Source organism: Chroicocephalus ridibundus, chromosome 2 (assembly GCF_963924245.1).
Source record: "Chroicocephalus ridibundus chromosome 2, bChrRid1.1, whole genome shotgun sequence".
Taxonomy (NCBI): domain Eukaryota; kingdom Metazoa; phylum Chordata; class Aves; order Charadriiformes; family Laridae; genus Chroicocephalus; species Chroicocephalus ridibundus.
The window spans coordinates 151663616-151689160 of NC_086285.1; the positions used below are offsets into that span (position 1 = coordinate 151663616).

Sequence of the window (25545 nt, forward strand, 5' to 3'; positions counted from 1 at the left end):
TTCTGCCATTGACATTTACAGCTTAGTGGTGGCCTCCCTCCATTTATAATTAATTTGGCATTACTTTTAAGTTCACAGTAATTGAGTAGCAATATTGAAGTAGAAGTTCATTTTATAAGCCTCTGAGTTAACATTTTCTAGTTAAACATCTGTAGTGCACATGCTTGGAATGACATTTGAGAAATCTTAAGTGCATAGATCTTTTCAAAATTGTATGTGCACTGAGTGATATATTATTATTCAGTTATATTTATATACAAGTTTATATAACTGTATATAAGTGTAGCTCCCTCCTCACAGTGTTACGACTTTTACACTAAGATAATAGGGTTGGATAGTTTCAACCTAAAAAGTGTTGAGGAAAATGGTGCCGTATATTTGTACTGGATGGGCATAAAAAGTGTGGACAGATATTAGGGTAGTTATTTGGGTGGATAAGGATTCAAGTTCAAGGTTTTTTTTTCCTTTCATCTTCCATTGGTTGTTTAGGTCTGCTTATGCCTTAGGTATAATTAAGCCCTTTTTAGAAGTGCCTCTGTCTGACAACTAATGACAGAAATCCTAACATAATACTCAGATGGCTAAAGATAGATGAGATAAACCCAGTCTGCATTGTAGATGTTTCTTAGAAATATATCTTTCCATAATCCTTCTCATTTTAATACACATGTCAGAATATGGCAGAAAACCTTTTTTTTTTTTTTTATCAAACATGATTGGCACAGTACGCATTGTTTGTTTGATTTCTGAGAGGCAAGTTTAATTAAACTAAATATTCTGAAAAAATTATACAATTATTTAATTCCTTTTATGGATATCTTATTGTATATAGATGGTATGTGCTAAAAGACGCTCACACAGATCATCATCAGCTTTAAATATGTAGTTGGCTGAACAATATATGCTTCTGGAAATTTATTTTTGGGGAATACAGTAATAAAAATATATGAACAAATCGAAGTAAATGTTACTGAATTTATAGGGTGAAGTCTCTCTATAAAAGTCTCAAATGTTCTAGTATCCTGTTTTTCCCATTGTTGTTTCTTTGTTTATTGCAAAAATTCTCTTCACATGTAATTGCTATGATTATCATTTTGCAGGAGATGTTACATACCACACAAGATTAGAGTAATTTAATACATAAACCTCATGTACAAAATATAGGATGTAGACAGTGTACTAAATTAAACTTCTGGGTGTAATGTTTATTATGCTTAGATCACAGCTCAAATTATGAAGACAGTGAGGAAGCAAACAGAATTTTTAAAAAATGTATTGATTAATATTTAACACTAAGAATAGAATATAAATACACATTAAGTTTGGTTTACAGTTTCAATCTCTTTTTTAATTATATGTGGTCAGAAAAATATATGTTTTAGGAAACAGATTATGGAAACACCTCAGGTTGCCTAATATTTAATTTCCTAGAAACGTAATGGGTTTAGATACGTATTTTCTAAGAGATAATATAAACTTACCTCATACCATACTATCACAGACATATAAACATCAACAATATGAGGAACTACAAGTTTAGAAATAACAAATAAGTTACATGATTACATACCTTAAGAACATCTCCTTGGGCTAAGTGAAATGTTCTGGCAGAAATATTGATTCCTTTGCCTGCTTGTACCTGAATGCTATAAATACATTCATGGTTGTTTTCATAGTTAAGAGGATAATTGGGGGACAATAAGATTCCTTCATTGTTTGTCGTGGAGGCTCCACATTCAGCTGCAATTAAAAGAAAATGTTAAGGTATATTTTAATAGAAAACAAATATTTTTAGTAATGGTGATAATGGGAAGGTTAATGAAACCTAGTTCAACATTATTAACATTTATTGATACTGAAAATCTAGTTCTAAATATATGTTCATGCAGTGATTGAAGAATACAAGAATATTTCTAAATTGCAATACTTTAATAAAAATATGTTAAATAATATGGAGAGTTATAATCATATTAGGGATATATTCCATAAATATAATGTTTTAAAGGATCTTTCTTGAATTTTGTTTTGGAGGAAATATACTTATTTTTACTTCTCTAATACAGAAACTCAAAGACTTGCAAATTAAAATAAAAGTACTCTGGAAGTTTATATGTGTACATATTTATACTTACATGCACGTGTATAAATATACATACATGCACATACACATATTTTCACACAGATTAGTGAAAAAAGAGAATCATTGTCTAATACTAGTTTACTAAAATAAACAACAGTCATTGGTATAAATTACAGTAGAGAAAGACTTATGCTGTATCTACCAGCTAAACAATAGAAAAAATAATTTCATTAATAAACAGGTAGAAAAACAGTAACTACAGGGTGGGGGGAGAAAGAAAGAAAAAGGAATGAAATGGGTTTAAGATGAATAGTTAAAAATAAAAATAAGAAAGTGTTTCCAAGTAGTACTGTTATTATTCCAAAAAAGAAACCTTATAATTGTGGACTTTGGCGTAATCATTAAAATAATAAACATTAAAAGTTTAACCACAAAAAAACACCAAAAACATAAAAACTTGTGGCAATGCCACATTAGGCATTAATAACTAACTTTCATTTACTATCATGTTTTGGACGCTTACATAATTTTAATTATGGCATTTTTAGCACTGAGGTACCAGGTATTTTAAATTAACACTGACAAACTATTACAATTATTTCCTTCCTTTTTTCTTCCGTTTTGATATGTGATCATTACAGTGTAAGGACAAGCGCATTTCCTCTCTTTTTAACAGATTTAGAGTAATTTTAAATTTAACTGTAACACCAAATTTTCTGGATTTATGTTTGTTTTCAGGATTATGTCAATATTCTTGTTATTTTTTTTAGCCAGTCTCATGGGAATGCACCTCACTTATTTTAACCTGGGAAATTTCAGAGAATAAAAAATTGTATTGTGCAGAACTATGTGTTTTAATGGTTTGAAAAGATGTTTAAACAATCTATAGTATCTATTTAAATAGCTATTATTGTTTATTAGCATTGTTATAATTCCCTCACCAGACTTTTTTGAGCAAAATACGGAATACTGAAATATATATTTTGTATATGAAATTTTTATATTAAATGACAAAAATCCATTGATTAACTACACTTTCTGTCTACAGCTAAAAGAAACATTGTGCAGAAAGCCAAATCAGGCGTAGAACAAAGCAGAAGAAATGCTTGATGACTGTGCTAAATTCAACAGCAATACAGAACAAGTACCCAAATAATTCAGATGTCATCACTTCGTCTTAGAGCGGTTGGATTCACATAATCTAGGCAGAAGTGGAAAACCTTCTAGTCCACATGATCATGTCTATCCTTTTATTTCATTCTCAAATAAATGTGTATTTGCTACTTTGAAGATGCATAGGTCAGTCTGAATTACAACACATAGGAGTAAGATGACTGTAATTTCAAGTTTGTGGGATATCCTTTCCCATTACAGAGAGATAGAAAAGTCAAAAGGCACTAGGTAATTATGGTATTAAGTTGACCCAACAACTCTGGTTTTGTCAGAACTGTAATTTAAAGCAATTTTTAAAAATCTGAATGCAGCAGTGAGACAACTAGTAGGACCTTTTCAACTAAAACTTACGAGTTATGCTATGTTTTCAGTTAAAAATAAATAAATTTTTCATGTCATAATATTTATCAATCTGATTATGCTTTTCTTAACTCAGAGGGAGAATGTTGTGTTCCACAATGGGGATGCCCCATCATTGGAAGTGTTCAAGGCCAGGTTGGATGGGGCTTTGAGCAACCTGGTCTAGTGACAGATGTCCCTGCCCATGGCAGGAGGAGTGGACTTGATGATCCTTAAAGGTCCCTTCCAACCCAAACCATGCTGTGATTCTATGTACAAGCTGAACCAACGTGTTAGGAGACAAGAAAGCAAGTTTGGTAACAGTAGTCTTGAAAACAACAGTATAAAAGAATTTCTTCCATAGCATTCAGTTATATCATTACAGTTCCGTGGAAGTAGGCACTGCAGCCTACAACAGTAGCTTCGTTTGCATGCTTCTCAGAGGGATTGCCACAAAATCAACAGTTAGTCCCTTGCTTCTCTACTGGCTTCCTGTCAGGGCAAATTATGATTTAAATAATAAAAAAAAAAAAAACCTCCACAAAACACCAAACACACACACACAAACCAGCAGTATAATTCCAAATAAGTGCAGAATCAAACAGGGAAGATAAGCGATGAGTATTATAAGACTTTCCAAACTATACTATAGATAGTTCTATCTGCCAATCTCCACTTCTATTTGTAAATATGACATCTATGTTGCTTAAAATTACATGAAACTTCAGATAACCTATGGCTGCCTTCTATTCTTTGATATTAATACTATAGCATAAATCAAAAATATTTCTACTGTAGTTAAGTGCTCAGTAAAATGAGGAAAATAATGTTGTGAGTTCATAAGTTAAAATAAATACCAATGTTGAACATATGTAATTTGTTTAAAGTGTTTGGGAAAGAATTTTAGCAGGCATTACAGTGTGTGACAAAAAAAAGAGACTGAAGAGGCAAATCAGGATAAAATTAAGGGAAAAAAATTACAGAGGGAAATACAGAAGAGAAAAAAGAAGGTTCAAAACACTATTTCAGAAGTAAAGGAAAAATCACAGAGGAATAGAGTCTGTGACCAACCTTTAAAAACATATTTAGAGCTGTTATCAGAAATTAGAAACATCTCTGCACTGCCTTAGTGTTTCATTTTATGTTCCCTATTCAATAGAGATGAAATTTACGTTTTTTTAGTTGTTTTTTTTAAAAAAATCCACTTATTTCAGTTGAAACTTAGAACCTACCGTAAACGCTTTGCTTGTAGGAAAATAAAATATATATATAGGGAAAATATTTCAACATCCAGCTACGTTTGTACAAAGACTTTAATTCAGCCCTATATAAAGCACAAGGATTTAACAGTAAGATTGAAGTAAATCACTGTTTCTGGACTTTAGCAGAAATATAGAGTCATTTCAGTAAAGGAAAATAAACAAAAACTCAAAGAAAAATAATGAAAGTGAAATATTGATATAAAGAGCTACTTATAAGAAATGACTGTTATGCTTTTGGTTATGAATGTGTGTTCATTGCACATTTCCATAATAAAACAGATGAGTTTAAACTACTGTTTTTACTGTATTTAAATTCTGTAATCATGTAAAATGCCATTGATATTGTAACCAAGGAATCAAATGCATCTGTTTGGGTAATTTGACCATTTGAAAACAATTCTTCAAAGAATGGCTTTTTGTAAAAAAAAAATACGCTCTACCAGTAGGATTTTGCAAGGTGTCTCACAATTCATCTGATGAAATGCTCACCACGAATAATTATCAAACAAAAAAAATGTGATGTGCTGCTACAGATTGAAATTCAGCCATTGCTTTCTTCAAGACAATCCCTTGGAATCAAAAGATCAGAGCCACAAATAGCAGTTCTGTATTTTGAAAAGATGTTGTCTCTTGGTTAGAAGACTAAGTACATTGCAACATGTACTTGGTGAATCAGTGGAAACATCCTAAAAAAGCTTTTATCTTTAACCAACAGTGTCGGTAGACTGCAAATCAACAGCTAATTCAAAAAGTGTACCTAAATTCAGTGGTCAAAAAACTGTTGCTTATAAAACCATTAATCTTCAGAAGTTCTACCTCTTCAATGGATGGCAAACGTAAGCAACAAAACATACTCTTGTCAAAACAAAACAGGATAACGAGACAGTCCTGAAAGGATTAAGTTGTGACCGGAGAATTCTTTCCTTGAGTAACCTGAGTGATGAGGTCGTTGAAAGTTTTTCAGGTGTTTTTGGTATTCTGACAGAGTTAAATACAGGGAACCCTATGCTGATGAAGAAAATGCAAGGAACATTGTCTTCTTCAATCAGTAAGAACACTATTTTCCCTTTTATTTCATATTGTTCCAAAAGACCAGATTTCTTTCATAGAGCCAAAAATTAATAACTGCAATTTCTAATTACGTATCTGCAATACTTGCCTCTACATCAGAGTTATCTTAACATCAAAAGATTCATATAGCTGTCTGTGTATTACATTTACTTCCATTATACTTTGCACATACTTTTTTGGCTGTTATCTGACTGCATCATTTATGTTACAATGAAAGACACTGTTGTCAAGTTTGGGAACATTTTGCATTTAAGATCTATACATAACTTTACAGCAAGTAGATGTTTCTACTAAAATGGCCAACTACAAAAGAAATCATTGTTAGAAACAATTATTTCCATTACTACTATTTTTTTCATAATTAATAGCTCCAGCTGACAAGAATGGGGAGGAGTCCAGTATACTTTAGACACTATGCTCCTGCACCACAACCAAAGGAGAATGGAGAAATAGCATGACAAATGAGCTTCTGCATTAGTATTAATATGGTAAAATGTACTAACAAATAAATATTCTATATCAGGAGAAGAGAAACAACCAATGTGCACAATTTGCCTTTAAACTAACTATAATCATCTCATAAAAACACAAACAAACAAACAAAAAAAACAAAATACAAAAACCCGAAACCAAAACAAACCACAAAACATCTCGACAACTGTTGGAACCTAGTAAAAATTTCCACGCAGTGAACAGGAACAGTTAAAACTTTATGTAAATACCAGAATACATAAGAAATATTAATAAAGTGCTTATCACATTATAATGCCATCATACTAACACATAGTGAGCCCTCAGAGGCTGTAATTTGCTTTGTTCAGGACATCCTGCCCCTGAAGAAAATAACAGAAATACAACATATTCAGAAATGACAGGAGAAATATTTGAAGGAACAAATTTACTCCTTACAAGCAAAAGAAAGATTAGGATTAATTTGTTCTGAGAGGAATCAATGACATATTTACAAGTGAATGTCACTGTCCTTAAACTGAGTATTCATGCTGCCAAAAAACTCTGCATATTAAAAGAAAACTCGATTAAAACTAGCAAAGGGACACCTTTTCAAACCTGAAATATTAAAACAATCTTTGCCTGAAATTTTGTGTGTGCACAGAAATGGATAAAGCTATGCAGCCAGACTTTAATGGCAATATGGAAAAAGATGTGACGAGGGTACCTAATGGCTCTCCCACTAATTAAGGGACTTTGCAATTACGGCACACGTATTTGTAGTACAACCTTCACCTCATTCGTAACATAACTGTGTTTCAGTTCAACACTGAATGTATATTTTCTCTCATGCAATACAACCTTTCAGACATTTCTATTTTTCACTCCCCAGTTATTCCCTGAAAAGCATCTTAACTCAAGCTTGGCAAAGAAGCTACATGAGTAAACTGGATAAAAACTATCACCTCAGCAAAAATCTTCACCAGAAAAGATTCATATACAATATTATCTGGAAAGTATGCAAAAATCATGACAAAAATTAATGGATTTGCCTGTAGATTTTTTAAGTTTGTATGTCTGCTTTTCATAACTGTAAAGGGTATAGTTCCTTGGGAATCTGTACGACCAGAATATCAGAGACTCTGACCTTAGTTGTTTAGGACATACTGATAAACATGGACAGAAAATGTTATAAGGACAAATATAAGTGGAGGTAGCATGTGAGGACATGAAAACAAGATTTTAAAGTCCCTATCTTCCAGCTAAGGTTTAGCAGACTGGAAAGAAATTGTATGGCCCTGAGAAAGCCAAAGGAAAAGACCTTACGCAATTGGGAAGCTATGAAGAGACTAGATTATTTTTAGTTATTTGCTTGAAAAAGCACTAATTTTCACAGGATAAAGTATTTGATATTACTTCTTGCTAATCATGAGAGCATATATTTAAACAAATATGAAAGTTTTCTTAATTTAATTATGATGTCATTCATTTCTTAATTATTGCTATGATTTTTTGCAATATTATTTGTTACATGTTTCGATGTATTGAAAAGGAACATACATTTAGATATGAAAAAAACAGACAACAAAACCCAAACCAAATCAAAACAAAACAATACAATACAGTAACATTGTTTGTTAGTTAACTAAAACTACCATACATATGCTGGAAACACAACTGATACAATTCACAAGTGATTACAGACATCCCCCCAAGATGAGCTGAATCATATCTTTTTAAACTAGATTGAAAATACACACATTTACTCTGAAGGTAACTTTAGGATATTAGAAATGATGTACAGATATATAAACAAGAAACACACATGTATTTGTGTGAACCCCTTCCAATCATGTAATTAGTCAATATGGTTATTTGTAATTATCATGTTCATCAAAACTTACAAATCATAGAATCATAGAATTGTTAGGGTTGGAAGGGACCTTAAATATCATCTAGTTCCAACCCCCCAAATAGCAGTATAAATTCTGTAACAGTTTATCAACTTTGGAGCTATGCATCATTTAACAGAACCAGCTAAATAAATAGAAATACAGAAAATATTTCTGCATTTGTAGAAAATAGTTATTATAAAAATTGTTCCAGCACAACATCAAACCCACTGGAATACAGATAATGCATCATTGGAACTGTTCAGCTTTAAAAATTCATTAACAAATATTTGTTTGTTATTTGAACATTAAAATTTCATTTTTTAATTCTTAATTTCAATTTTTCATTTACTAAGTCTTAACTTCAAATTCAGTTTTGAAAAAGAATATCTTCATAAACTGAAGAATAATAATAGTAATTAATATATGTATCATTTCTTTATTTGACTTCTGAGCAAGAAGTGCTCTAGCATTTATTATGACTGTCTACTCTGCTTCAGGTTTCAGCACATTCGCCTTCTATGTAATCAGAAAAGGATGCTTAATAAATGTTCTGGCAAGAATTATGAATAATCTAGTTATCCATCTAAATCTAGAATCGCTTTTTAATTTCTTTTTATCTTTGACCAGAAATATTGCCGCAATTTAATTAGTGTTGAAGGGGAAAATATTTTTTTCTAATAGTTTTACTTTTTTTTTTCAGTATTATTTTCAGCTGAATGTCCCTTTTTCTTGCATTAATAGAAAAGAGAATTCAATCTCTTGAGCTGGTTTACTTTTGCCATTTATTACAGGAAAACACTTCGGTCATCTCTCTTTTTATATTAAAATCTGTACAAGCTCATTATCTTTCTTCCTTCTCTGAACTCCGATCAGCTCTACAGTATTTTTATGGAGATAGATTTGGCAATATTTCAGGTGAGACTACAAGTTACTGCAAGCAGTCCCCAATCTTCTATATGAATTACCATATGATTTTTACTTTGTTTTCAATGATTCTTAAATCAATTTCTTAGATTAAACCTATTAATTTAGTATTCCTGGGAAGTATAACTGCAATGCGACCTCCTCCTCTCCCCCCCTCCCCGGTATTTATCAATCTTATATTTATTTTATCATACAATCTACCTGTTCATTCACCTAGCTTATGTCTCTCAGGTTCTTCAAAGTTTTCTTCTGGTTGTAACTATTCTAATCAACTGCTACCATAGAGTTCACTTTCAGATCAGTAATGAATGTATTAAAGCAAGATAGAACTAATACAAAAATTGAAACGTTAATTTAATTATTTGATCAATATTTAGCATGCATGCTCTTCACTGCTGAGAAACTTTTTCTTCTTACAGATATTTTTGACTAACGACAAATTCATAGAATCTCACATGAAACTTTCTTAAGTTCTACTGAAAAAAAATTAAAAAATAGTGAGTTCTTTATCCATGAATTCTCTGTAATTTTCATGAAAATCTACATTATTAATTTCTTTACAGGACATAGAGCATTGAGTGAATGCAAACATGAAATTCTGACCCATAAAAACACTGTTTTAACTGATGGGCTAACCCTTTGCTATGTCTGGCTAGGGTAGAAGAGGGAGATGTGAAAAGTGATAGTTTACCTACAGTTCTGGCCAGTTAAAAAACATCCCAGCTACGGACATGTGATGTTTTCCTAACATACAGATGAATATACAGAAGAGCACAATCTTTCAGATTGAAAAGGAACGATTGGCTGATTGAGTCATTCTAATGAAGAATATCTTTCATTTTCAAAGATAAGGGGAAAATACGTTGACTGGAAAATAAGTTACTCCTTGTGTTCCAGCTTTTCTCTCCCCACCCCCAAATACACAAACATAAACATTATTCTCAATGTCACGAAAACTAAATATTTTTTTTTTCCATTCATGCTTCTGCGGCAAGTTCTTCTTTACTGATATTTATCAATTCATTTTCAGTATACTAACACTTCCAGAAATTTATTCGTAAATTTAACCTGTCTTCACAACTGTGCATGCATTCATTATTATTCTGGTTAAAAATTCATCAGCCCCAACACCAAAATAACTTCTATTAATGCACTACACTGACTCAGCTTCTAAAGCATCTCCTCTGTAGATGCATACATGAATGTTCCTTTATGCATACATCAAATTCAGAAATTTTGTTATACTGTGGTAAGCATGGGAATAGTTTGGATGTGAAAATTATGTCACCAACATTGGCTAAGAAGAATAACATAATCAATAGTTATTATACAGTTAGATTCTGAAAGAAACTTATGTTTTACTATTATATAATTTAGAGTGAAAAAATAAAAGATTTGAAATGCAGACACAGATATTTTCATATATAAACCTTTCCATATAGCACATACTCTTAAAGAAATAAAAAATTCTAAAAAATAGACACTTAAGTAACTATTGTAGTTTTTAGAAATTTTGTTGTTATTTTAACAGTTCTCAACAGAACTGAAAATCAAGACATTTAAGAAGAATTCAACTCAGACAAGAGTAGCCATGAAAAGTTAAGTCTCTAGTCAAAGCTATATGTGTAAGCTACAACTGCAGTGAGTGGAGAATGTTAGGAACCATCAGCGTGTTTCCGCTCACTTATCTTAACTATCATTTTAAAGCCAGAAAAACTGTTCTGAGGGTATTCTGAGGATATGGTTCTCTACTTTAACTTACATAGGAAGCCCAAGTTGACTGCATTCCTATACATGGACCTAGTTTTATGAAATAACTTTGGTCCAAGTGCTCTAACTACATTTGCACAATTTTGTAATATAGGTATCACTTGGAAGCTAACACTGACAAATAAGAGTCAATTATCAGGCATCTGAACTGGTAAATGCCGATTTAAATTTATACCCAGTTTTTCTAACCTATTAATCAAAGTATGAAGAATAAGCATTGTGCCCACAATTTGAAATGCTTTCAAGTATAGACTATGAAGTCCACTGACAGTTCTAATACTAAATATATTAACGAAAGATTAAATAAATTTGACTAAGGAGATATGGAGTGTATGAGAGTACATCAAAAAGTAAGAGGTGCATTACCATGCTTTTCCATGCTGTAAATCTGCAAATCCATGGACAATGACTACACATACAAGCAAATGAAAGCAGCTGACCACGTACCCACACACCTTGGCAGAGGTGCACTCCATACTCGTCGGCCACCACCAAGACAAATAATCTCTGAAGATCCTTCTAAACGATATCCAGATGAACATGAGAATGTCAGAGTATCTCCCACTCCAAAATTAAAACCTATTCTGTTACCAAATTGTGGGATCCCGGGATCTTCACAAGGTTCAAGATTATACTCTGAAAACAAGAGAGCAAGTCAGCTTGTACGAGTAAGTTTTCTATCGGAAATATTTGTAATCTTGCAGTCTAGTAATTTCTGTACATTTCCACCTATCAATACAGTTTTCAGATTTAAAAACAAAATGAACGTGTGAATGTTAAATTGGCAATTATAATACATTAAAAGTAAGACTAATGAATATATTTACAACGTTTTTAAAGTGCATACCACAACATACGTTATTCCTCTTACAAGAGTCATAAATGTCCCAGGTACATAAAGCAAATTAAAACAATGGCACAGCATAAAAGCCTAAATGATTGACTTTTGGGCTTACCTGGAACTTTATTAACTGAAATTGGATTAGTACTGATTTCTCCCCTCACTTGATAGTGTCTTACAGTTTACTGCCATTTTACTTATCCTGTAACAGAAATTCTCTACACAGGCACAGAGGTTTGCTTGCTTTGATTGTTGTGCTTAGGAAACAACTTATATAGTTTTATGATTTGGTATATGTATTCATCAAAATCATTTCAATTTTAACCTTTTTTTTCTTTTTACATAAAATACTGAAAAAGTCTTTTTCAGGAGACAGTTATTACAGGTACTTCCTTACCAGAGAAAGAAATATTAAATCCTTCATATGATATCGAAAAATCTGAAATAAAGCGCAACTGAGCCCTGAAATTTCCATAGAGACCAGCATTGATTGGTGAAGGAAGCTCTGAGCCAGTCAGACGTGCTAATGGCTGTGTGAAACTGCCATTCTCTGTTATTAGTAAGTAGTCATGATGATCCTCCAAATGAAAGGTGTAGAAGGTGAACTGCACTCCTATTAGAAAAAGTAGAATTACAATTACGTATCACACTGATAACATCAATGTAATTAAGCCAAAGATTAAATTCATGCATTTCGTTATGAATCATGGTTCAGAAAATGAAGATAATCCAATTTTTCTAAAAATTAGTATCTTTCCTGATTTTAATATTAAAACATTTTTGCAGCAGGTCTCTGGGTTTTGACACTTTCACTTTTGCCTGTAGCTGCAAAATATGGATGCTTGATTTACGGAATTCAAAGATATATGCTTCTACTTTCATGTAAAATCCAATGACGCACTAAACAGTTCAAAATTACAAACTGTTTACAGCAGAATGGAAAAGGTAAACCTTATTTCTTAGTGTTATCAGTATCCTTGTATAGCAGTAGTGAAAGGAAAGGATATAAAATATATGATATTATATTCTCAATGCACATACAGTAACAGCACCACTTCCTCCCAAAAAAAGGGAGATGTGGCATGTGTTAAGACTAGGGTTTTTTGCAAATCATCAGATACAAATCACACATCTAGAAAGGAAGATATATCCTAGAACACAATAGCAAAAAAAAAAAAAAGACTTAAAGGTCAAGACAGACAAATTACTTTTCCTGCATTTCTGTAACTAAGAGCTAGACCATGATCTTTGGGTAGAATGCACAGAAAAGTCAAGAAAAAGAAACAGGGTAAGACACTAGCTGATTAAGTGATTATTGAGACCTCTAGTGTAATAACATTTTTATTTTTATCATAAAAGTTATAAATGATTCAGGCTCTGTGAAACGCATCTAATGATGTAACACTTAGAAGATCCATTCATGTGACTGAAGATTAATGTAGTGAATGAAGATTAATGATCTTTGGGTACACTCATGGACAACAGATTTTTAATAGTAGACACAATTTAATCAAAAAACAAACAAATACTTCCCCTTCCTGCTCTCCACCCTCCCTGTCCCTGACAAAGAACTTCCCAAACACGGTAAGAAAATCCAAGACTGAAGCTAGATATACTGTGCTTGACTGTCTAAACATAGGAACCTCATGACCCTTTAGGTGCTAGATTTTTTCTAGACATCATGTGCAGCTTTACAGTTCTCCTGAATTTTTTTTTCTTCACATTGCGTTGGATCCCTGAGGTTGTCTCAAATGGCATTAGCCTTTTAGTTAATGCAACTCAATTGCACATAGTAAATAGAGTTTGTAAGGGTATCTGGAATGTAAGCACACCTTGTTTATGAGGATATGTAGTCAAGGACCTTTCAGTATAGAAAGCACAGACAAGACATGAGGGAAGTAATTAGGTATACACACACATATACAAGCTTTCTTGAGCAGGATTTAGTGGAGACATTAACAAAGACCAGAACCCTTAAGTTTCTGACTGATGGGCCATTGAATATATCACTGTAATCTTGTAACAGTTCAACCAGAATTTAATAATTCATTAGAACGGGGGAAAGAAGATTGTCTTGAGCCCCATGGAAATTAGAAATTTACTGTGGAGTATTTGAGGAAATTTGTAAGAATATGTAAAATTTGAGATTTTTAAATGGTATTTGGAGACTGCAAAACTTTTTGTAGGATGCTTAGGGCTAAAGGCAAGTAAAGGGAGGGATTATGGTGGATAAATGAGAAAAAAGTGTAGGAAAATGGAGCGGGTTAAGCCTCTTTTACTAATCCCTGCACCTAACCACTGCAGACTGTCCCCTATAGTTTTTAAACTCTGTTCCTGACTATTCAGTGTTTAAGTTTTTCCTCTGTCCAGAGTGTGAGCACGTGTGTGACAACTAGTGAACATTAGTATGGACTGCCTGGTGAGAAGGATGAGGTCAGGGACCAACAACTGGAAAAAGGGCCATCGGTCACAAGGGAGCAGCACCTGGAGGGAGTGGGACTGGGGGCCAACTACTGGGCCAAGACCTGGAATAAATTTTGGAAACAAGTTTAGGTTACATATCTTTTGAGCTAATGGATATAAATTTAGCTTTGGGATTGATAAATGCAAATGGTTTAATTTTTTTATCATAGTTTTGCATAGGAGACAGTGTTGATCTGAAATGAAAAGAGAGCTCTTAAGAGATAAATGTGATACATACAGAATTAGGCTGAAATTCAGGCTATATTTGTTGCACTTACTGCACTCCAAATTAATTTTGGCCCTTTTTATACATGAAAATACTGCAACATCAAAATCAGAAATGCCAAAGAAAATTTTATGGTAGTAACCCCAAATAATGGAATTCCAGTGGATCACGGCTGAGCTTCACTGAGTATTGTTCAAACAACAAACTCAAGGTTTAACTCACGGGAATGTTTCAATCAATTTTCCAGATTGCAATGACATTTCTAAGCAAAACCCCAAGGTATATCCCAGCAGTAGCTGTACAATTTATTTTTCTTCAGAAAATATTCTAATCATATTAATATATGCTGTGTGACAGATTGTGTCTTCTCCAGAGAAGAATTTTAAAAGATATGTTCAAGTAGATTCCTTCTTATTCTGCCTCACATGCCCCTTTCTTTAAAAAGGGAATATTTAAAATCTGAAATGAAGACAGGAAGATATAATATTCTAATGTCATTTCTCAATATTACAATACAGGCTGTTGCGGGGTGGATAAATGAACTGTTCTCTTAGTAAATGGTTTAAAATATACTATTGATACTCCACTATATATTGAATTGCATGCTAACCACAGGCAAAATACAATAATTATTGTCATGATAGATGCTTCCTTTCCTCTTCATAAATAATACCAATTACTAGACATATTAACTATATTTAAAGTGCATGTTCCATTCCCTAGTTAACAAATTTAAAAAAAAATAAAATAATATCAAGTTTTAATGCCACTGAAGAATTGTAATGCTGTCCCACATGAACACAAATGAAAATTCCTTGCAGAATTCTAGAAGTTTAGATACACTTGAACAGTAAAATTAAAATATATATATTTATATTGAAGATTATGTTAATTAAAACAGCATATACAAACATAGAAACTGTTTTGCTTAGCAATGCAACATATTGAGATGTAAAACATAAATCTTAACTAAACATATGCTTTTAATTGCCTGCTATTATGTAATAGGAGTATGAAGTTGCAACATAAAGATGTGTGTTTAAAAAAAATACCCCACAGCATTCTGGAGCTGCAAGTTACATACATTTTCTTGACAGTCTGACATTAAACCATCTAACTTTGTCAAAAAAAAAAAAAGACTGAAGAGAACTTTAATTATTTTTTAAAAATCCTATCACTAGTTAATGGCCAGTAGAAGGTACTCCTTGAGATTCTGAAGTTGGAATTATATTAGACACAAAACAGACCAGAAAATGAGATTTGCAGAACAAAGTTGTTTTCCCTCTCTTTAACCCATTTATGTGTATGGGATTAATTTTCCCAAATGGTAACTATCTAAAACTTAGTCACTCAGTCTCCCAATGGACGATTCATCTGGGGACTATATAAACCCCCTGGACATTTGATGATAAAGATAAATAGACACCTTCAGACGATGGTTCATTCCATCTGCTTTAGATACCTTTTCAGGGTGAGATGACTCATATCCTGAAGATATATGTGTTTGTCCATTAAATACAGAAGTGGCCTAATGAACTAGCTTACTCACACAGAGAACTTTAGTGTTAGAAGTTTAAAGTTAAATTAAGTAAGCCTGTGGCTTATTGTCATAAAAGGAGAGCTATCTTCCCCATGCAGTTCTACAGAAAGAGCTTAAAGTATTAATACCGTTTTGCCAACAAGAACAAAATATAAGTTCATACAATATTTCCTATTTCCTACTCACAGCAAATCCTCACTCTTCAATTGTTTCCAGCAGATCTTTGAGCAGCATAAGCCAAAATGCCCAAGTCAAATTACAACATAGTATTCATATTTAATAATGTTTTTCCTTAATAACATTTCCATAAAATAATATAAACCTTATGGACACAAACAAGAGCATGCCTGTATCAATATGTATGTGTATGTGTAAGTATCAGCATATACGTGCTTATAAATGTATATGTTTATTCTATTACTCTCTTTCCCTGTATAATATTTTTGCTTTTTTTCTTTTTTTCTTTTTCTTGGGATTCTCATTATATATAATGGTTTTTTCAATAGCCTCACATAAAATGTAATCATATTGAGAATTTTAGTTTTTATTTATCCTAACTTTTATGTACTTCCTTAGCTAAGGGTTCAAGAAAAAAGATAAATCACAAAAAAAACTACTTCATTTTCTAAAAAAAAAAATTAAAATTAAGTACTTTCCTACATAATCCTATTTTTAATTTTAAAAAAATAAAAGTGTTAATAAAATGTCTTTCAAGAATTCTGAAAAATATGGTTTAATCTGGGTTTATGTTTACTGTAGAATTTACTTAATTTTCAGTCACATATTACTCCACAAAGCTAAATTCCATCTCTGCTACTTCTCTTCAAGGCCCAGATTATAAAGCTTGGGCTGGTTATGCAATGGCTTTTCAGACAGGGTGCAAACCAAATGACTACAGGGCTAACAGTTTTCTTACACTTCATACAAGTCTTTCTTGCTTATCTAGACAAACAGTTATTTTATTCTCCTTTGCAAAAGATCCACAGCACCTACTTTCCTGCAACTCAAAAAGCCTTGTATCAATACCTAGAGGTAACAAAGGAAAATGTAGTATTGGATGTAGGCTCAGTAATTTCAGAATGCTTTTTCACTGTGGGTACTTAGAAGCAAATTATATTGACACAATGGTTTCAACTGGTAGTAAAAAGAGACTGTGGAATAGCTGGCGCAATAATGTTGAGAGATACAATTTGCCACTTTAACACTTTAAGGAGTTTTAAACAGGACATCCAGTCAGAGTGACTTAACATCTAGATGAGGAGCTATCGTACTATTTGCACAAAATAGAACAAGGGGATCCACAGATCAGCACAATTCTCTGTGAGGGAAGTCTTATTTTTATGTTATCAATAACTCTTTCTTAGAGGAATACATCATTGGTGTACTTTGTCATATTTTTCATGCCCTCATAGAGAAATATGATAAAATTCAGAATTGAACTTGCCTTCCTTCTTCTCCTTTTCATTCCTTTTTTTTTGTATTCTTTCCAGTGTTACAGATGCAATTCTCCTTTTTGTAGTGTACTATGTAGTCATTCCCATATTTAAAATAAAATACCAACAAAAATCTAAAAGTTTGACCATCTTCTCATATAGTCCCAAAACCTTTCACCTTAAAGCAAGTAGGACACACAAGTAGGACACATTTTGCTAGCTGGAATTACCAACTTGCATTTGTGTCCCAAGCATTTTCTAACCTCTTCTTATTCCTTTGAAATAACTCTTACTAAGATCCTTTCTCAGATAAGAATTAAAATCAGTATTACATCTTTATCCTGAAATCCTCCTTCAACAAATAACCATCCTTTTCTTAAAAGTCTCGTGTCCCTCAGCTTCTGTGATCAGTCATTCTATAACTCTTTCTTACCTCTCTAAATGTTCTCTTATTGGGTTCCATTTTTTTTTCTTTCTACATTTATACCTAAACTATATTATTTATTCAATCTATATATGCATATAAAACTGCTGCATATATATGCTGTCACCCTGAAAATGTATCTCGGTAAGCTGAAACAGTTTCTTTTCTTCAAAATAATGTGACTTTTCTTCAAAATAATGTGACTTTTCTTTCTGACATTTTCTTGTTGACAGCTAGTCGTAACGTAAAATTTAAGCATAATGAGAAATCTTTTAAACAACTCCTCTGTCATTAACTTCATTCCTTTTTTATGCCATAATATGAATAACATCTTCACTTAAGTCTTCACTTCAGATTCTTCTATTGATACCAAGTCTAAATATCAATGATTACTTCCTGCTAATCTCTCTCTAATATAAGGCATTTCCTCCTCAACACGGAAAAAGCATTGATCCTCTTTCACCTGTACAAATTAATGTGCACACATCCAACTATCTGTTACTTGGAGTATAAACTTTTAGAGACTTTCTGTTCTACGGCAAGCAAAAAGGGCCTAGTCCACATCTGGAATTATAGGAATTACTATAATAAAAATAAACAAAACCAAAAATCAGCAATCCTAGTTCATTGCTGCTAATTTAGATCTACATGTGTAGCACAGAACACTGGATTTACATTTTTTTTAAAAAAAAAGGGTCGAAAAAGAGAAATTGATTTATTTACCTTTTCCATGGGTAACATCCACAGTCCATGTACAATTCAGTGAATTTGGATACAGATCAGGATAACCAGGGGATAAAATCGTTCCACTAGGTCCTCTAACATCTCCACCACATAAAGCTTGAAATAACAAAGAAAATAATAAATATAAAACTTACAGATGACAGAAAATATAAGAAAATATTTTTTAAAAAACTTCTGGCTTTAAAATTGCTTAAAAATTGTTGGTCAAATGATTCAGTAATTCCACATATAACCTCAGCCCATTTTTACACAATATGAAAAGAAATACAATCCATGAATAATTAACACGTTCTGTTATAGGTACTAAGAAAATGAAAATTGAGGGTTTTTGCTGGTTTTTCACATTTTCTTGAGGTACTGTGAAAGTCACAAGATAAAGGCAGAAGAAGATACGGAGCCAAACAATATCACTTTAGCCAGAAGCTAAGGCTGGAGAGTTAAAATGGCACTGAGTGGATATCACTATTGAAGAATTACTCACTGAAAATATTACTGCAGGGAAGCATGACATCCTTTCTTGTATCTAATTATTGGATATGCATCTATATCTATAATGCAAGTGATAATGATAATGACAATTGCCAATATAAGAATAAGTCTTTCTACAGTATCAGTAGTGACTTTGTAAAAGCAATCAGTAATTGAGCAATATAAAAATTAAATTGCAGCTTGAATTAATACAAAATACACAAATAAAATCTTACAACAGTGGCATAAATATCTTCACAATTCACCATTACATTCTAATGGTGAATTTTCCATTCCAGAGCTTTTGAAATATTATATAGAGTAACTTTTAGTACTGAAGAGGCTCTTAGAGCTTAGAATTATCTTTTATCAATAACAGTGATTAAAACTCAGTGCCAAGAAAAGTTATTACATCATAGTTCTCTGAATATACATTATCTCAGAAGGGCATACATTATAGAACAAATGAATATTTCTATGGGGTTTTTTTGCTTCAAGATTAAAAACATCTATTCCTTTTATTTTTCTTAGCCTAATTATATGCATTAGAAATGTCCCAGAATACAAAAAAAAAACAGTAAACCATGTTATTGCCACCAGATTTCAGTACAATAATATAGACTGCTTTAGGAAAGGTTATTGCAGTTCTTAATGAGCAGCTCTTCCAAAGTAATTAATACAAACTCTCCCTTTTCAGCCTTCAGTAGTCGAGTTCTCAACCAGTGTCCTTTCAGAATTTTTACTGGTATCAACCATAGTTTCTTTGAGTCTGCACCTTAACCTAAGCCAGCATTCAACGATCCCACTTTTAATAAGAGGGTTTTCTCCTTAGCAGACACTGAAGCTGTTGAAAGGCAGTTTGGGTGATAGGTATACAGCAGTTACTTGCCTGCAATTCCAGTCTATACAACTATCAGTCCCTCTTTCCCTTCTTGTATAAGCTGTTGCTCGCCTACTGCTCGTGTCTGTGTTTCCCAGCCTGTGCCACTCCAGCGAGGGCAAGGGAAGGAGGCTGTCCCAGGCTGGAGGAGCAATACCTGTTTCTGAGAGAGGCTGGCTCACCTGCACTAGCTGGTTTAACCTGCTCCTACTGCTCCTGTAACACCAGTCAGCAGCAGCTACTGACATAGTGCTCTACAGTACGGATTGTAAAGGTGGGAGAAATTTGGCCTTTCAGTACATGAACAGTCCTCAAACAACATCTTCATACTTCTTCAGGAGAAAGGTGTTGTGAGTAATTTGTTACATCATGCCATTTATTCTACTATAACTTAATATTTATTCTGCTTGTGGAATTTCTGCTATACATTGATGGGATGAATCATGAAAGTTGTACCTATTATTGCTTTTGCTACTAATGCTATTTATTTGAGAATGAATATGCTGACCAGTCTTGATTTTCTGCTTGTAGAAGTCCATTCAAAACTGATTTAAGGACAAGCCATATAGCAAATCAAAAATATCCAGAATGTACCTTCTGTCTTACTGTCATCACTATCTTTAGGGCCCTGAATAAAAAGAAGTATACATTTAACTACAGTTTTCTTATAAAGCAGAAACTGAACTTCATCTTATACCCTAGGATGAAGATCACCCTATTTTGCTTAGCTAAATTTGTTTGGTTGTTCTAACTAACCACATTCCTGTTTTAAACTTGTATATTTGTGTGGGTAACCTCATGATTTCTTTGAGTGTGCTATCTATCCTACCAACTTTCTAGCCTTTTTGGCCTAGTTGTAAGCCAGAAATTTGCAGATCCAGTACCATAGGCTGAAATAGGACGTTCTAGGACCACAACTGCCCAGTCTCATCATTGTTGCCACAGGGTAATAACATCCCAGCATACTAATTTTCCTCCTCACTTCTCTGATGAAGAAACAATGCAGATAAACACTGTCCACTTATCACCTGATCTTATTATATTTAGAAAATAGTGAAGCAGAACAAAGCTGTCCAATGACAGCATGTTATTGGACCTTCTGATGGTTATTACTTACTTTGTCCATACCTTAGGTCAGCCCTATTAATCGGTTTTTATGATCGGGGAAACAGCCCAAACAAATCATGTATTTTACAGTGGGCATTTGGAAAACCTTTCAGGAATGCAAATGGTTAGAAAACATGTATGGCATGCCATTAGGCACTCCGTGTAATTCTATGAAGGCTAGCAGATGGCAAAAAAAGGCATCAAGGGACCAGCACTTTACAAAACACAGCCAAGTTGACAGATCTGAAATATAAAATGTGCACTGGTCCTGATAAGATGGCAAACAGCCCAAGCATGTGATATCACTACTAGTATCTGACTCTTTCAGAGTGCAAAGGAAAACAGAAACACAAGAAAATAAAAACAGCAGAAGATAAACTCCACACATTTTCCAAAATTCTACAAGAAGCCTTTCTTTCACTTTATATGATTATACAGAGATGGAGGCTAGAAGAGACTGAAAGAAGGATGAATACATAAGCAAATAAATGAAGTGCTATTTTGGTGTTCTAGCATGGAAAATGGAATTTTGTGTTGCTAACACACTAACAATCATTTCTTTGCTATGCAACCAGAGAAGCTGAATCAAGACATGCCAAATTTTTTCCCCTCCATTACTATGCTTTCAGAAGAGTGAGAAACAAAATAAAAAAAATAAAGAAAACAAAATATAGACGTGACTGAATGAAATACAGATAGGTACCTGCATGTATACTATAAAATACCTCTACAGCACTGTGGTGATCAGAAATTATGCGACAATTTAAGAAACAAGTTTTGGATAATTGTGAATGAAGATTAAAATTTAATTGTGGAGCTCAGTGGCTAAGCCAGTTGTTTAGGTGAAATAAATTCTAACGGTGTTGGGCTGATTACTTGCACTTTATTTTGTTGTAAATTATCACAACTGCATTTATTTTTCTCAGTAACATGATCAGTCAAAAGGAAGAGGGACAGCAAGCAAGCCTAGCTTGGAAAATGATCCTATACAGTTTGAAAATAATTTTTGGCCCAAAAAATTTTAGAACCTTTATTCAGGCTACTCGTAAATTTCTCAGTGGGAGACATGCAGGCCATGCTTCTTCCCTGAAATACATGAGTAGTTGTAATGAAAGCACTTGACTTGTGTCATTCATAAAATTATCAATCTCCATTTCAGGCCATATTTCATGCTACTATAAAACTGTTACAGAAAATCAATCTTCCAATACTAGAAATAGTCTCATAATTTCTATCTTAAATTTATTCATGGTCTATTTTTACCCTTTTGTACTTCTGCTAACTTGGCTTGTTCTTTTCCCTCTTGGGGACTCACTTTGGAAGGCTGGTAAAGCACATTGGTATCTCTGACCTTGACCAGTTAAAGAGACAGGTTTTCTTAATCTAATTCTGTAGATTAAGACCACTGTGACCACTGCATGAACAATTGCAAGTACTCACCTGCTCTTCTTGTCACAGCAGCTGCACTACACAAACATATCGCTTGGACACTTTACATTAGATTGTGACATTTTGTTCACAGATATTTTTTTCCATTTTTTTCACATCCTCTGTTCTATGTTTAACATATTTATATTTTACTGCAGAAGTCAGTCTGTATAATGTCTTCCCGTAGAGGTCAGCCTGTATAGCTAGCTTAATGCTTGTTCACAGAAAAGCTTCTTACCTCTTAAATTTTACTTTTTTATACCACTAATTATGTTCTCTGTCATGTGAGGTCTTTGAACAAGGTTTATACCTATTTAAAACTAATTTACTTTGCAGTAACACAAGTTAGTCTCAGTGTATAGCACTGAGTGTATAGCACTGAGTGTATAGCAATAATATGAAGTTATCAAGAAAACTGGATGCGAGAAGAAGGGGGCCACCTTATCCAAGAAGGACGGAAAGCTATCAAGAGAATGTATCTGTTATTTCAGTAAAACAAGAGAAAACAAGAAAATCTATACAAATACAGGCATCTGTAAATTTCTACTTATAGCGTTCACTAGCAATGCAGTAAAAAAAGCCATATCATCCCTTTTTAGCCTGACTGAAGACAGTGATGTCTGAGAAATTAACATTTTCCACATTTTCAAATTATATCACCTACCATTTTGATATATAAAGTTTTTTCAAGAGACTAGCCATAGGTCACTAACTAAAACTCGAAAACTAACATACAATGATCTAACTCAATTTTCTCAAAAAAGAGAAAACACATATAAGAACAGAAGCCTTCAGAAAAAAAAATACTTTTTTCAGTAAGTTCAGCTTGCTGCAAGTACAAATAATTGAAAGTCATTTGTTTTCAAAGGTGATGGGAACACATTTATAATTGATTAGTAACAATGATCAGTTTTACAAATGGTTTCAAGAATCATCGAAAAAGACTCATATGCTAGTTCAGAAAGAACCACAGAGTGGAAAGAAGATAAATCTATCCACACGTAGATGTGCTTGTCTATGTGTATACATACATCTAAATACAAGTATATCTGTGCACAAACACACAGAGGCCCCACTACATTAATTTGCTGAATTAACTCTAACTTCCAACTAGAAATGTGAGGTGATTTGCATTTGCTATGTAATTTGATAATAAAAGGGAAATATAAATATAGTTAAAAAATATTGAAACAGTGAATTAGAATTTGAATCTTATATACTGTTCTTCATGGACTAAGAAACTTCAGCATCTGTCTTCCTTAATTAAGGAAGGTGTAATGTGTCTTAAAATGGGATGCAGTCAAGTAATAACAAGTTAATAACAATATGGACATAAAATTATTATAATAAGCTTACGGAAAGAAAACTTGGACTGAGTTATATCACACAAGAGATGAACTTAATAGAAACTAGCGTAACCTAGATTACTCACAACATAAACATTTTTACCTTCTTATTTAAATTTAAACCAGACCACAACATGCTATCCAATTCCAATTCTGGCATCTACCCCACTGAATATTTGCAGCAGGTTTTTTAACAGTTGTATTTTAATAAAAGTATTGGGTTTAGTTTAGAGGTGCCTTCACAGAAATGACATAACATCTCTGTCATACTTCCTGGATTTGTTCCTCATGGTACTGCACAAGTCATATTTGCTAATTCATTTGGACATCTAGGCATTTTCAATAAAAACATTAGATGTTTTCAATCTTCCTTGAACATTTTTCTTGCTATTTATTAATTTTCTTAAGTAAATGAAGATCAAGTGGGATGACAATATTTATTTTTAATTCAAATAATGAATAGAATTATTATGTATTAGCATTCAATTTCATGTTATAACGAAGGGAATAAAAAGCACTTTACACTCTTAATAAGGTATCTAACTTTTACATTAATTTTCCTGTCATTTTAAATGGGAATAATACAATACTTCACATATCGCGTAGAACAGGTTTTCTCACATATATTCAAAGCTTAAAAGTAAAATTCTGTTATGAGATACATATAGAAAGGACATGGTAAGACAAAATTTTGTCGTATGTGTTAAGCACTTGGAGGAGATTACAGTCAAGAAATTAAGGAATGTAGAGATATATAGGTAGGCAATGAATCATATGTAGATGTTAGATATGAATGGTGTAAATGTAATACAAGTAATATTTTCTAAGCAAAGCTCAAAACCATCTATTTTATCTCTCAAGTATGAATATTTTCTGAAGGCCTGTATATACTCCCATTTGAAAATGGTGCTTGTTATTTATTTGTATGTTTATTTTCCTAGGTAATGTGTCCCACATTTATGATACATAGACCAAACCACATCTTCATATGAACTATTTCAAAATAAATAAATGTACACAGTAATACCAATCTTTTTCTCTGGTCTGCATGGGTAAAAAAGCTGTTTACACATGAACCAAAGAAGGAAAAAAAAAAAGTCAGAAGTCTAACCCTTGATCAGTGCCACCTCATTTGAAAAGAAATTAAAAATATTTTGCCAAGATGGCTATCCAGGACTTGGTTATACATAACAACACTAAAGTGCTTTTAACAGTATATTCCTAACAGTCTACAGACTAATTCATTTCTTGAAAAGAGACTGATGGTTTGATAAAGATCATAGGTTTTACTTTTCATTCTTTGAAGAAGCCTTAATGTTATGGTTGTATAACTTATTTTAATACAGTGGAGTTGCTGTCTTGAAAACTGTAAAGCAATTCAAGGACTGTGTAAATTCAAGGAGTTTTCACCACAGTGAAGGGATGAGAGTTAACGGATGCAACTGGAAGACAGGAAGCTCTCAGTATATATTAAGAATATTTATTATATGGTCAAACCATGAGACAGGTTGATCAGAGAAGAAATGGAGTCTCCCTCCATGGAGATAAAACTCAGTTGTGTAGGATCCTGAGCAACCTGATCTAACATCCAGATTGGACGCGCTTGTTGGGATATGGGTTTGGACTAGATGACATTCTGAGATTCCTTTCAGCTGTAACTATTCTATGATTATGAAAATAT

General features: G+C 32.8%; 1 protein-coding gene across 4 annotated transcripts in view; it reads right to left on the reverse strand.

Annotated features, from left to right (window-relative positions):
* Positions 1–25545, reverse strand: part of CSMD3 (CUB and Sushi multiple domains 3) — a 680626-nt gene that overhangs the window by 245007 nt on the left and 410074 nt on the right. For all 4 annotated transcript variants that reach the window (XM_063327428.1, XM_063327427.1, XM_063327426.1 and 1 more), the window contains 4 exons: positions 18615–18731; positions 12203–12418; positions 11412–11600; positions 1571–1740 (listed from right to left, as the gene is read on the reverse strand). In XM_063327428.1, the coding sequence (XP_063183498.1) occupies positions 1571–1740; positions 11412–11600; positions 12203–12418; positions 18615–18731 (692 nt within the window). The remainder of the gene's footprint in view (positions 1–1570; positions 1741–11411; positions 11601–12202; positions 12419–18614; positions 18732–25545) is intronic.